The 13,658-nt window shown below is 38.2% G+C and overlaps 1 protein-coding gene across 1 annotated transcript in view; it reads right to left on the bottom strand.

The window, feature by feature from the left end:
* The window catches only part of LOC135262959 (ephrin-B1-like), an 80,155-nt gene extending 66,886 nt beyond the window's left edge, over positions 1–13,269 (bottom strand). Inside the window, exon 1 of the mRNA XM_064350430.1 lies at positions 12,043–13,269. Within this exon, the coding sequence (XP_064206500.1) occupies positions 12,043–12,161 (119 nt within the window). The 5' untranslated portion in view covers positions 12,162–13,269. The remainder of the gene's footprint in view (positions 1–12,042) is intronic.
* Between the last annotated feature and the right edge of the window lie 389 nt (positions 13,270–13,658).

Below are 13,658 nucleotides of genomic sequence, written 5' to 3'. Positions count from 1 at the left end.
AGACGTGGAGGAGCGCTGGCTATTGTGATGTCAGACCCGCTTATGGCGTTTCAGGGGCCAGGCAGGACAAAAGACTGAGAAATCCTCTGTGATAAATTGCACTCACGGTGGGTGAACTGACGTACGCGCTTAAAAGATGACAAATCCCTGAGAAAGGGATGTTTGAAAAGAAATACAATAAAATAATCTCTCGCATGGCCAAGGTTGGCCAGCAGTGATGACATTTCCTACTGTCTTTGCTGGTTTCCATTTCTGCCATACTTACACACTGTGTCGTTTAGGACTGTTTTATAATTAATCATTAGAATTGTGTGAGCAAGCGTCCATCTGGCGCCGTGACACACTTACAGAGGAGTGGGCCCAGCAGGAACAGCATCATCCATTCAATTAAATTTGCTCTGAAATGTGGAATCTAATGGGTTTTGGAATGGCTGTCACATCCATCCGTTCCACAGCCCTGCTCCCTTGAGCGGGAATGCAGGGCAACGCAAGGGTTTCTTGACTGTTGTCCTCTCCATTCATAGATAAAATCTCCCCCTGTCTTTGTCTGTCTGTCTGTCTGTCTGTCTGTCTCCTGGTGCAGCACCTGCAACGCCCCAATGTATCCAAAGCCAGTTGTTTCACTAACAGAAAAACACCAAAGCTGCCAAAAGTGCAACAGTAGAAATAAGAAGGTTGGGAAGAGCACAGTTCGATTGCACAGGTGCAGTGTCGCAGCATGTTCTAGTTCAAGCTTTCAGCGCTTTAGCTCCAGCACACAGTACAATAATCTAGATCTTTCTCCTAGCTGAAATATGACAGACATTCCTTGGAATATGAAGGAGCACGTCTGCACGTAAAAAAAAACAAAAAACTACTGTGCAATCCAAAAACAGACACAGGTTAGACTGCCCTCCTGACAGACCACAGATTGTATTATGAGCAAAACGTGTTGGTGCGTATGGGGGAGGGGGGGAGGGGGCGGGGGGGCGGGGAGGTGGGGGGACATATGTTAAATATCAGTGAAGTGAAGTACAGTTGTCAGATTTATGTACACAATTTTTTTGTCAGGCAGTCCAATGAAGTGGCCATTTGTCTGACCCTTTCTTCTGAGCGCTAACATCTGTTGTCTCTTGCATGAAGTGTCAGACAGCCTGGATACTTCACAGTGACTACACCTCCCTCCAAGGAGGTTGGCGTAGGATAGTGGTGTATCCAAAACCTCTGATTGCTTAGCAAAACCAAGTAATTGATTTAAAACAGATATGGATCAGCACTTTGTACTGACATGTTAGCACACGGAGAAGATCCTACTTTTCCTGCTCACAACTGCCTTTGTTATTTCAATTCAATTTCCCAGGAAAATTGTTTTATTACCTTGGCTAAAATACATGGAAATTTGAATGTCATTTACTTGGAAAATCGTTGTAGGATCTGGAGGACCCTGACAGTGCAGTGTACAGTGTGGTCTGATATTACAATACCAAGAAAGAATTACCACATAATTTTTTAGGTCTGTCAAAACTGAACAGTTCAGGAGTACAATACTGTCTCAAGGACATGCTTGCTACAGTAATCAGACACAGTCCACTTAAATTTAACATTCAGAATGTGACTGGAATAAAGCTGATCTTCTCCGTTTAATGTTACACTACAACTTAACTACAAAATGGCAGACACTTGTTAGCAGATGAGGAAAATCAATAGAAATAAAAACGATATAAAGTGGCAGATAAGAAGGAAGAGAACAATTTTCCCATTCAAATGTAAAATTCCTTGTCCACAGAATTAAAAAAATTTAAAAAAAAGGAAAATTCCATACACTTTTTAAATGTGTCTATTGACCGGAGACCTTCAGAGAGCTGACCACTTGCAATGTGAAAGGTTCAGACAAAATGAACCTCATCTGATCAGGTTTCCTTAAAAAAAGAAATCCATGAATGGCACACTGCTTTGTTACCCTGGGGACACAATGAGACTCATTTTGTGTTGCAAAAAAATTATTTCTCCAGATTTTGTCCAGCCTGGTGGATAACTGTAATTGCACAATTAAAAAATGCTTATCGTCTGGTTGACTATTAAGGAGATATTGATTAACAATAAATTCAAGCATTCAACTGAACAATTAACTCTGTCTCCTAATGAGAGAGGCATTTAAAAGTTCAGAACTTAAGATTGACATCTACAAAATCTGGGTAACGCATACTAAGTATCTTGCCCTTGTTTATAAGTGCACTTCAACAGGATGTAGGATTTAGATTTGCTGTTACAGAGAATTTGTAAAAAAAATAAAATAAAAAAATAAGCCATTTGATAATGAACAAAAATGGTAAAGTCGCCATTTCAGTTCTAGGGGGAAACACAGTTCCATTTTCAGCACGTGGGCATGCATTAAACGTAGACCAATTGACTGTCATGACCTTCAGAAAATGCACCAACTGACACAGAAAAGCTCCAATGAGGAATTACTGCTTGAGATCATTTCTCAAAGGTCCATTTAACAAGAAAGGTCACTTTCCATATATTTACTTTTACTGAATATTTACATATCCTCTATCGATTTAAGTAGCTGAGATGAGTCTCCTTACTTAGTCTCCTCCAAGATAATTAACCTGCTCTTTTCCTTCACCTTTGGTAGGTCTATTTGCACATCAAGGACCTGTTAGAAACAGCAATTAAAATGCTGCCTGCATGTGTGCTAGTGTTTCTCTGTACATCATAAAAAGGAATCATATGAAAAGAATCTAATGCAAGGGACAAGGATGCTCATATATACTTTCATCAGCAACAGATGTAATTAATTTTAAGCAGTCAGGGATTCTTTCACACATTTGATAGTTTCAGTGTTTAGCCTAATTATTTTGTTTAAAACAACAATTACGCTAATATTCCAAAAGGGCTAACATGTTGAACATAAATGAACGCACTTGCTATTTTCCCCTCAACGTGTCACTGTTTCAAGGATCCTGAATGGAGGTGTGCCCTTTTTGTGTAGACCTAGCTGTGTCTGTCTATGAAAGACACAACTAGGTCTTGAAAATGCTGAAGTGAGGCCTCATCTCTTCCGAATCTAGCAAGTAGTCAGGCTGTCTATTTCTCCATCTTAAGCCTGCTCTAGGAGTAGCTGTGCAATCTTTATGGATGCATTTTGAAAAAGTTACATCACAGACAGAATATTAAATAATACATATACGTATTAATTACTGACAATGTACTTCATTAACTGCTTTTTTTCGTGTTACATTGTTGAGTTAAATCATCAAAGAATCAGAATCATCATTAAAGTACACAGTACGTAGGACCACAGCCTCAAAGGGAAAGCCAAAGGAGGTTACTGGGTGGCTCACCCTGTTAAGGTACCATTCCAGGGTATGGAAGGGTTCAACAGTCTGGTATCACTCCAGACCATGCCAGCGCTGACTGCGGCTGTCACCCTTCAGGGCACTGCACAGCTGGCCCTTGCGTTGCCCATGGATGGAAGGGTTTTAGTCAGTCACACTAGCAACCGCCCACTATTTGATCAAGTGCCCACAACTCAGCCTGTTCAGCTGAACATTAAAAGGTCTTCCTTCGACTCGTGTCTGTGTGAGCCTGACTGCAAACTGCGGTGTGGCAAAAGGCCACGGCTGACATTGCACGCTTCAAAGGTGAGCACATGCCTGTCTGCCTGATTTTGCTGCCATGTGTGCTGAAAACAAATTGGGGAGAAAAAAGGGGGAAAACATGAAAAAGGAACTGAAAAAGGAGGCATGGGCCCAGACAATCCTTGGAGCAGACAGACCAGTTGCTTTCCACAAGTGGAATACTAAGGGAGCCTAATCCCACAATGGATGGGTTCACTCTCTTTATTTGTGAGCTAAGCCATCCTGAGGTGGCTCTAAGCCCCCGCCCCATGCTCTTTGAGATAAATCTGGAATCCTATGAAACAGAATCAGAACGTGCATGAAGGGAGCCAGCAGAAATCAAAAAAAAAACACTCCTGTGACACTTCTTGAGGGAGTCCCTTTCTTGTGCAAACGGCTGCTCGGAATCGGCGTGAGGGAAGGGTTTATTAAAGAGCTGGAAGGCTGGCACTGCCTATCTACGCAGTGACAAAGTTAATCCCGCGACTGTCGCTTTTAATCACAGGAACATTGATCAGAATGGCACGGGTGAGCAAGGGACCTCTCCCTTTCCAGGTGACTTTAATGCATCAAACACAGGACACTCGATATCTCCTGCATTCATTATACATGATGCCAGTTTTGCATCCGAGGTGGAAGGAAGTCCTACTAATGGGAACACCTAGGAGACACAGGCTCCTTGCAAGTGTCCAATTAAAAATGCTAATTGATGGAACTATTTCACAACTGCTCATTTCTTTTTCCTTTTTTGTCTACATCACGACTATGACTGCGGGCACACAAATGGCTCGGTAATTTTATATGGAGGACTCTTCGGATCCAAATGTGCTGAGTTCAGAGATATATCTAAGGGGGTCTGCTAGGAAGTGCCATAATTCCAAATGAATCCACATATTTCCCTTTCTCCTGTTCTGAGAATAGTGGCAGTGGGTGCTGCCATGACAGCTAATGTGGATAAATGTGAACTGTTCAGCAATGGATTTGTCCAAAACTAAAAAATTTAAATTTAAAGCATTAGCACTGCCATTTACAATTGTACGTATTAGCTAATAGGCGTTTGATGATTTTTTGATATATCAAACCATTCAAATTATATTTTCAGTAAGACTAGCATTAATCTAAGACCTTTGAACAAGACGACGTACAACACTTTGGAATGTCAGCTAAGGGAAGTGAGAGTTTTGCAGAACAGGCTATATAAACACATCAAAAATTTGGCCTTTCGATAACAGTCAAATTGGAATTGTTCCTTTATAGGACTTGAGCCTCAGGCACAAAGAAGAACTGCCCACATTGTTCAAATAGAACTGAAACCAGAAAGAACCAGAAACAATTCTCTGGTTTTTTATGTCATCTATACTGTGGGACCAAATGAGAAGCAACTTGAACCAAGTAGCTTTAACCAAGATTTGCAACAGGAACCAGGGACATGGACTTAATATCTTCACTAAAAAATAAATGAATCACAAAAAAAATTGTTCTTTAGTAAATTATTTGTTTCATCCTGACAGTAAACTGCTCATCTAACCGCTCATCTCAAAAGAAGAAACAGCTGCCGCTATAACGCATATCACACTCGGGACCCACAAAATTATCACATTTAACTTTTCTGGAAATGCTAGTGGATTCTTGATTAATGCAACCAATGGAAACCTGTTATTTAATGCACTGACTAAATTCACACTGCTGTCTGAACCAAAAACTGCTGTCTGAACAAGCAGATATCGATTACTCAAAAAAATCTAACAATGGGATGTAAATAGGTCAGGAGCATCACTAAGATGTAATACGGTCCCAAAGAGGTATGACTTTGTTAAATCTGGCTTAGTAGCCAGTGAGCTAGTTAATGAAAAGTAGCTTGCTAATTATGATAAAATGAATCTCAACAGAAAATGTTTTCTTTTCTTGCCAGTTACATTTTAATACACATTTGCACTATAGAAATTAAAGAAACTTTTGCATAACTATATGACACAGATGTATGATCACCTAAGAGCAACTAAAGAGTGCTTAAATCATATTGATACAATAAAAGCTTGTTAAAAAGCTTTCATAGCTGGCTACAGCAGATAAAATCATATGAGATGTAAATATCAGAAATGATCAAAGACAAATTAAAATGAAATGCAAAAGTAACAAATAGCTTACAGTTCCATGGTTCTAGTCTCAAACATGATTAGGGATTATGGTTCGCCTGTTATATTCCAGCCACAGAGCATAATTGTTGCAGACCGCTCTGTGATTGTTAAGCAAGGTAATGCATTTATATTCATTTGTATTCTGAATATTCAATTGTTCTCAAAATCAAATATTCTAAAACAAAGCTAATTTTTCCCCAAGCTCTGTAGGCTGTAAACTCCTGTAATACTGTTGTAATAATTCACTGCAAAAGAGACAAAAACTCAGCCAAAAAAATAAATAATAAATAATGTAATTTAATCATCTCTTGATTTATGTGGATTCTTGGACTCTCTGTGTGAATATTAATGGAGAACAAAACCCAAGATTGTTCTACGTGTTTGTTAATTAAAAGCACTTGAATGCTGATCCAAAAAATTCATTTATGACCTTCTAAAGTGAATATTTGACACACCTGATAGTGGTCTCATCCCTAAAGGAAAGTGTTAGTTGTCTGAATTATGAATCGCAAATGCTGTTGTATTTTGCAACAGAAAAGGTTTAGTGTCTATGGAGATCAGTTGCTCCTCATCCTCATGCCACTCAATTCACAAACCTGACAAAATAAATGGTTATTGACAGAATGCGGTGAAATTTAAGTCTTCTGAGATATAAAGTTAAATTCTGTGCCTAGCAGATATAAATTGGCAGAGAGAATATGTTAGTAATTGTCAGGAAAGGAAAAAAACCTGCAAACTCAGAGAAACAAAACTGGAAAACACCTGCTCAACATCCGCTGAAACTTAATTCAGGACCAAAATCTGGGAGTGCAGGGCAGGACTGTATTGCTATTGTTCTCAAGAGAGACAAAGATGGCAGCATAAATTTATTAGTTTTAGCAGCGCTGGTCTCCAAAGCAGGAACAGGGTCCAAAGTGCCATAAATCTATGCGACAGACTTAGATACTTTCTCCATGCCCTGGTGAGATAGTGACCAGGGCAGAGAAAGGGATCACCACAGCACATCGGAAAACAAAACAGTAAATTACTGCCACTATACTTGTAAATCCAATTGAACACATTCACTGCGAGGGACCAGCTGATGCACTTCCAATTCAAAGTGGGGTTAAAAGCGCAAAAGTAAAAACACCCTAAAATGAAACATGATATTTTCTGCTGGAGTGTCAAAAACCAGAGGTCCTTAGCTCTTTCAAAGTGGCAGTTTTAAATGAGTGTAAATCAGTTTAATGTTGTTAACAAGCTCAGTTCTATTAGGAACATACCAAATCTCCTTCGCTAATGAAAGACAGATTCTCTTCTATTCCCTCCACATTTTAGTCTATCTCTCTTGAGAAATTAGATCTAAATAGGTTTGTACATCATCAATCAGTAAGACTGCGATTCATTTTCCTCTGAACCTTTTCCTTTTAAACTGAGAACCCCTCACAACTATTCAATAAAATTAAAAACAGGCTTCTCATAATGTTTCAAATGTGTTCATATGGATCTATGCATTTTCATTTTGGCAACACTGATTAATATAATTCAAGAGGTTTCTGTATTGTTTTTTGTGATATTGACAGCCTTTATCTGGAAAGACATCCATTGTCACACACAGAAGGCAAGTTCTCTACATGTTTGGGTTTAACGTAAATAAATATATTTTTCAGCTAAATATACTGCAATTATAACTGCTGAAAAAGAAAACAACCTACCATTCGTATCTAAGACACTGGCTATCATTTATCACTGTAGACATTTCATATATTTCTTTGGGAAACGTAGAGGTCAAACTGGCCAAACAGCCTTATATTTTTTTTAAATAATAGTATATAACAGTACAGTCTTCAAGTGTTCCCTTGTTCAATTTCTAACAATCTTATATGGTAAATTCACCTTCATCATTCCTCTAAAAATAACTTTAAAAACTCTAAAATTACTAGGGTTGTGTTTAAGCCCTAATGATAAGAATATAGCTATATGTGTGAAAGTCAACAGTTTTAGTTGATATGAAAAAAAGGTAGTACAAAATACAACACTTTGAATAATAGGTCACAGATAGCCATCGAGGCCATTCAGAAAGCCAATGCAGGAAAAAAATTCAAATCATGATTGCATGATTATTAGCTGGTTTGATTATGAGTTAAAAAAGTAAGCCTTGCAGTTGCATAGTGAGAGTGATATATCCGTTAAATTAAATCCACGAGACAATTAATCACATATGAGATTCAAATGGTTAAAGGATTACATTTGAAATGCACTTGTAACAAAGTAAAATGCTGTGAAGGTGTTGGGTCGGTGACAATAGGCTACAAAACACTGAAGGATTGATTTTTCACAATGAGCCCTAACAAGGCATTAAGCACACTTACCTATTTTTCCCCCCACCAAAAAAATGAAATTATTGCAGTAAGAAAAGCAGTATGATGGCCATTTACATTATTATGTTATTTTACCGGAAAATGACTTTTACTGTCATGCTGGACTTGCAGAGCGCCTAATTAACTCTCCAGGTCTATAGGTCCTTGTTTGGATTAAACTGCCATGAATTTCTGGTCTTTGCATTAGTATTAGACATCCAAAATGTGTGGTCATAATAGTAAAAAAAAAAAAAAAAAACATAAGCACACCACAAGTTATTTTACAAATTGAGGTCAGTAAACTTTTAGTACATCAAGATCACAGGAGCGTAGTCCCACGGGTTGTACATTACAAACACCAGGGTTTTTGCTACACTGAAATGTCTTAGGCAGGCTGCTTAAGTGTTTTTTCAAGCCACCTAAGCTGCCTATAGGAGAAATCCCCCCCCCGTCCCCCCACCCCCCCCAAAAAAAGTAAAACGATTTCAAATGGTCCACGAATTTATCGGTACAATTTAGTTGTGAATGATACTGCAAGTTTTTAAAGTTTTGACGGCTTTCAAGTCTACGCGCAACCTTAGACATACAAAATTAACTACAGAGAAATCTGCTTAATTGCATAAAATAATGAAACAAATAGTGTGGACTACCGTGCGTGCCACACAGGCATCCTATGGAAACGATTTTCAACAGAAACCGTCTAACTTTGTAAATTATTGCCCTACCCTGAAATGTGACACAATACCTGTAAATTTAATTGAAGATTATTACAAATACAGAAGTTAAATGGCCCAAATCATATAGCCCAATGCAAACCGATTTATTCACAGTTTCATGATATCTGACAAGTCTTAAATACTTCAAACTATATCATTATTAAGGCAGTGTCCACCCATACAAATCAGCAGTAAAGGGAGAAGCTTTGGGCTTTTAAACTTTGAGCCTACACAGCTGGAGTATTGAGCTAATGAGAAATTACAGAGAAAACACGTCACTCGAAGTTAAAAAATGTTGAGTTTAGGTCCAGTGGGAAAAAATAACGGTTAATAAATGTACAAACTGGGCCTTGAGAGAAATGTGTCTTCAAAAAAAAAAAAACTAAACAAAAAAAAAAAAAAACAGGAGAGCTGATCTGCATGGACTTACTGTGGAAAGCCTCATAAGCCTCTTTTGAGAGTGATTTACCAGGCCGAGCACGAGGGTAGTGTTATTCCATATGTCTGTTTTAGAGTCAGACATCTATAAGCCTCCTCTCCTGGACCATCACCTCCAGTCATAAAACCATTACAGCCAGTAGGAATTCAAACGATGTTTACTCAGCTTCCTCAAAAGAGCAGCCTCCACTGGGCTCACAATTCACTCTGACGACGCTCCGAGGAAGAGAGATCATTCAACAATCGGACTGAAATACGCACAAGAATAAATAACTGTTGCAGTCACAGTCATGTGTAGACAAAGCATAACTTATGACTGAGCAAGTTTATAGTGTTGCAGAAGAAAAAAGGGCCTACAGTAAGGGTTTCTTGTAAGCTGTATTTGAGCATCACAAATTTAAGAGTTGAGAATCCTGGGCTATTTTTGACTTCTTGGACACACCTAACATTGTTCACCACTAATCCCCCATTCACTTGATCACAAATTACAATAATTATAACTAAAAAACTTCAAACCTGTCATTTGATGTCTTCACAGAAATACGCTACAGCATTCCTCGAAGAGTACCAAAGCTGTGTTTAAGTGAATTCATGAATGATTATTGTGTGAAATTTACAGAAAAATAAACAGAAAATGCCAAAGTCTCTCATTTACATATGGACCTCACCGCTATTATAAAAACTGAGAAATAAGTTGAAAAATATAAGAATCGGGGCATATCTTGAAAACCGCCATTGATTTCTCAAAATGTGCAAAAAAATACAACAGATTTTTCCCACAAATCTTTATATAGCCCGACCAAGTCAATATATGCCTCATATATGCAATATATGAGATCACTGCACTGGTCTTATCATCGTAACCTTTCAGTTGCCATTGAAGACACTTTTAAAGGCCCCGAATCTACCAGTTCTATCGCGTGCAAACCTATTAGCAGACCAAGCAACACCATTTGCGGGATAAGCAAACAAACAGCACCTTAGCTGAGAAAATTCCCACCAACTGCTTTAAAACAACACAGCCCTTATTTTCACACCTGTTTTGCTGCAATTTACAACAGGTTCCTGCCAGGCTTCAAAGTTGAGACCCCTGAATATACTTATTTATATACTTATGTCAGCATGGACAAAGCCCTCCAAATGTCATTGCTTTGGTACTAAAAACTAAGCACTGCAACATGCTATACTGTTATAAAGAAAATACGTAAATTATGCACACTAGATATGTTTTAAGTATTCTGTTACTGTGTTCCAGAATTCAACTATTTAAGTGGCAATAATAATAATATAACAATCTATGATGTTTGGGGAGTAAGATTTCTATACTGCAATATAGGTTTTGATATTGTTTTAAAGACATAACATATTAACAGAAGAGTACATTTTGACTCAACTTAATTCAAGAAAATAAAGTAGCCTGTTATAAACCTTTAAAGTTTACTTTAGTGGTTAAAAATGTACATTTTATCTACATAACTTTTAGAACTGCGTGTATTATATTTAGTATACTTATAACATTAGAACACTTATATTTATATACTTTATACTTCAAGCGTTTTTTTTTTGTTTTTTTTTTTTTAAATCAACTTAAATAGCCACCTGAATTCAAAGTTAATTAATGTGAATCATTGTATAGATTTTATTGAAAAAGTTAATGAATACCCACAAACACCTATATATAAATTAGAAACAAGTTATTTGTAGCTTGTGAAGATCATTATAAATAAGATAAAGACCTATAGGGTCTCGGCCAAGACATTTTGTATAGTCCATGAAAAGGACGTTGACATAGCACGACTCACTTTTACAGCGGCTAAAACAACCTATACTACTGCCCTGCATGTTTAATTCTCATATGACCTCGACTAAAGTCTAGATGCATAGCGAATTGCTAACTTGCATTACTTTTAAACAAGTTACAAATTATCGCCCATTGAAATAAACAAACTGTTAGCGATATATTGATAATATAGATACAAGTAAATGCCTAAATGCGTTGTTGAAGTCTTCCCCTCGGAAAATATGTTCAGTCAGTCAACAAATGTGCCAATCATTAAAAATGCATAAATGCCCGTAGATGTAGGCATGATATCAGGCCATAAAGCACCACGTAATCGCATTGTAGCCTACATTAGATTTACATATTACAAAGCACTAGAAAAAACAGCAAAATCAAGTTTTTGCCTCAATTTTATAAAAATGCTAATCGACATTAGAGACAGCGAACGTCGTTAGTTATCGAGTGGACATGAATTACTCGCTAGTTTGCGAAAACATTTTAATGGTCATGAATACGCACGCTACATCTACAGTAGCCTAACGCCGTAGCCGACGTAAATAAAAATGCATGTCGTTGACACTGAATTTTATTATCATTTTTTAATGACAAAATAGCAGTGTATCGGCACGGTGTTCTAAATGCTTTTGAAAAAGAGCCTTTTAATCTACCTGGTTGAATTATAGGCTACGAGATTTAGAGTTGCTTTATATTCTTACCAAAATCGCTCTTAGGATACAATACTTTCGTTTGACTTCTCTCTATAGACAGCCTATAGCTGTGCATCAAGTCATTATGCTCAATGAAGCGCACTGTAGGTTACTTTGAATTGTCCAGCATCTCACGTCACCTCGTGCGCTCAGCTCAATCGGATCCTAGATTTGATGAATTACGGAGTTAAGTGTGTTTATGCATCACAGCCCACTCATACACGAAAGAACACATGTTGGGATGTAGCCTAAGGTATTACTCAGAGTTCAAATATTAGTTAGTATGTGCAGTACAAATAGCGATAACGTTCAGGCAACTTACTTGGGATTTTGCGAGCTCCAGATCACTGATTCCAGAGATTTCGCTGTTGGTAACGCAGATCTGCACATGGCTGTTAAAATCCAGAGGTAATACTTCCAGTAGCACCCGTTGCCTGCCATTCTCGTCGTAGTTTTTGCAGCAAATCAACAACGCGCCTTGATCATTCAAAGCAATGGGTGAAGTGTAAATCCCGCTAGATTTCTGACCAAAAACAATAACGCCGCATGAAGAAGTGTTCGCTGCTAGCTCGCCAGTGACAAGGGTCAATCAACAATAAAAACAAATCTTTAGAAGTCTTGTTTATTGCACACTCCCCTTGTTGTATGCGCGTCCTTGTGTCAAGCGCAATGCAAACTGAAAAGCAGTTCGAGTACGAATAGCCAGAAACATATATTTATTTCTTATGGTTATAAATTCTGGATGGCTTTTTAAGCAAATGCCGCTGTGCTATACAATACAATTACGGTTTTTTTTTCGCAATTCAAGTTATCTAAGTTGCCTGCTCTCAGCTCACAGTGAAGCGGTTAAATTGCGATTTGGAGACTGGTATCGCGTGCGCTTCTAATTCAGGAACGCGATTTCTTGTGCTGGAGTATGTTCTGTTGATTATCGGCGTTTTCTTTGCTGTCTGTCATAAAAAAGGGTTCTCCTTTCCGCGGTATACAGGTGATTCGTTGCCTGTCTAACAGAAAGATTATGAGTTGCCTGTGGCTCGGAGTCTTTCGGTTACATTAGTAAACACAAATCCATTCTGCTGCAATGCTGCGACCGAACTTTTTGAAGGTAAAAAAGAACTCCCCAAATTGTTATTTCTATAACTGTCTAAAGTGCTCCATCAGAACATTTCTCCACTGCATTAAGCGCGACGAATCCTGAGTCGTTTATTGGCTCCTAGGTTCTGTAGTCGTTATCCTTCCAGACTCCTGTACACCAAAAAGCCAATTGCTTGAATTTCCTCAAAACATGGTCCTCTCTGTAGTGCCTTGTGCATTACAGGTGAATTGCAGAGTCTTTACTGTGCTGCGTATTCCAAAATGCGTATTGTTCTGGATTCATTCACTGAAGAGGGATTGTTGTCTTGTTATGTTTCACGTGCAAATTATACGAAGAACAGAAAAAGTAGTATCCAACGCTCATTTGAATGGTGGTCGCGCTCAAGAGCTATGACTCCAGTTACAGCAAAGCGCCCTTGCATGAGACTGAAACTACGCCCCTCCTCGGGCAAACTGCTGGTGTAATCTGATGCTCAGGCAAGCGAAGGACAGCCCCGTACTCCCAACCAATCATAGCAAACTTTGAGGGTCCTCATACAGTCACCATTAATATCTGTGGTAAGCGCTCTGTTGCTCCACGCTAATCCTAGAAGTAGATGAGTAGATGTATTTTAATATTAATGTTTTGATTGCATTTCTTTAAAAAATAACTACACAGTTTACGTATAAGGTCTCTCCCCATCCCCCTGTCACATAGTGGTTAAACAAAACATGAACACTTATTTTTACCATTTTCACCTCGGACAGGGTTTTTTTATTCTGCTGTTTAACTAAATGCCAACAGACCCTTGAGCAGACATAATATCTTTGGTTCAGTTTTAGTGAGTACTCTCCAGCAGCAGA

This window comes from Anguilla rostrata, chromosome 9, assembly GCF_018555375.3.
Source record: "Anguilla rostrata isolate EN2019 chromosome 9, ASM1855537v3, whole genome shotgun sequence".
Lineage (NCBI taxonomy): Eukaryota > Metazoa > Chordata > Actinopteri > Anguilliformes > Anguillidae > Anguilla > Anguilla rostrata.
Note: the sequence above shows the minus strand (reverse complement) of the source record. Positions and strands in the feature narration are given on the sequence as shown.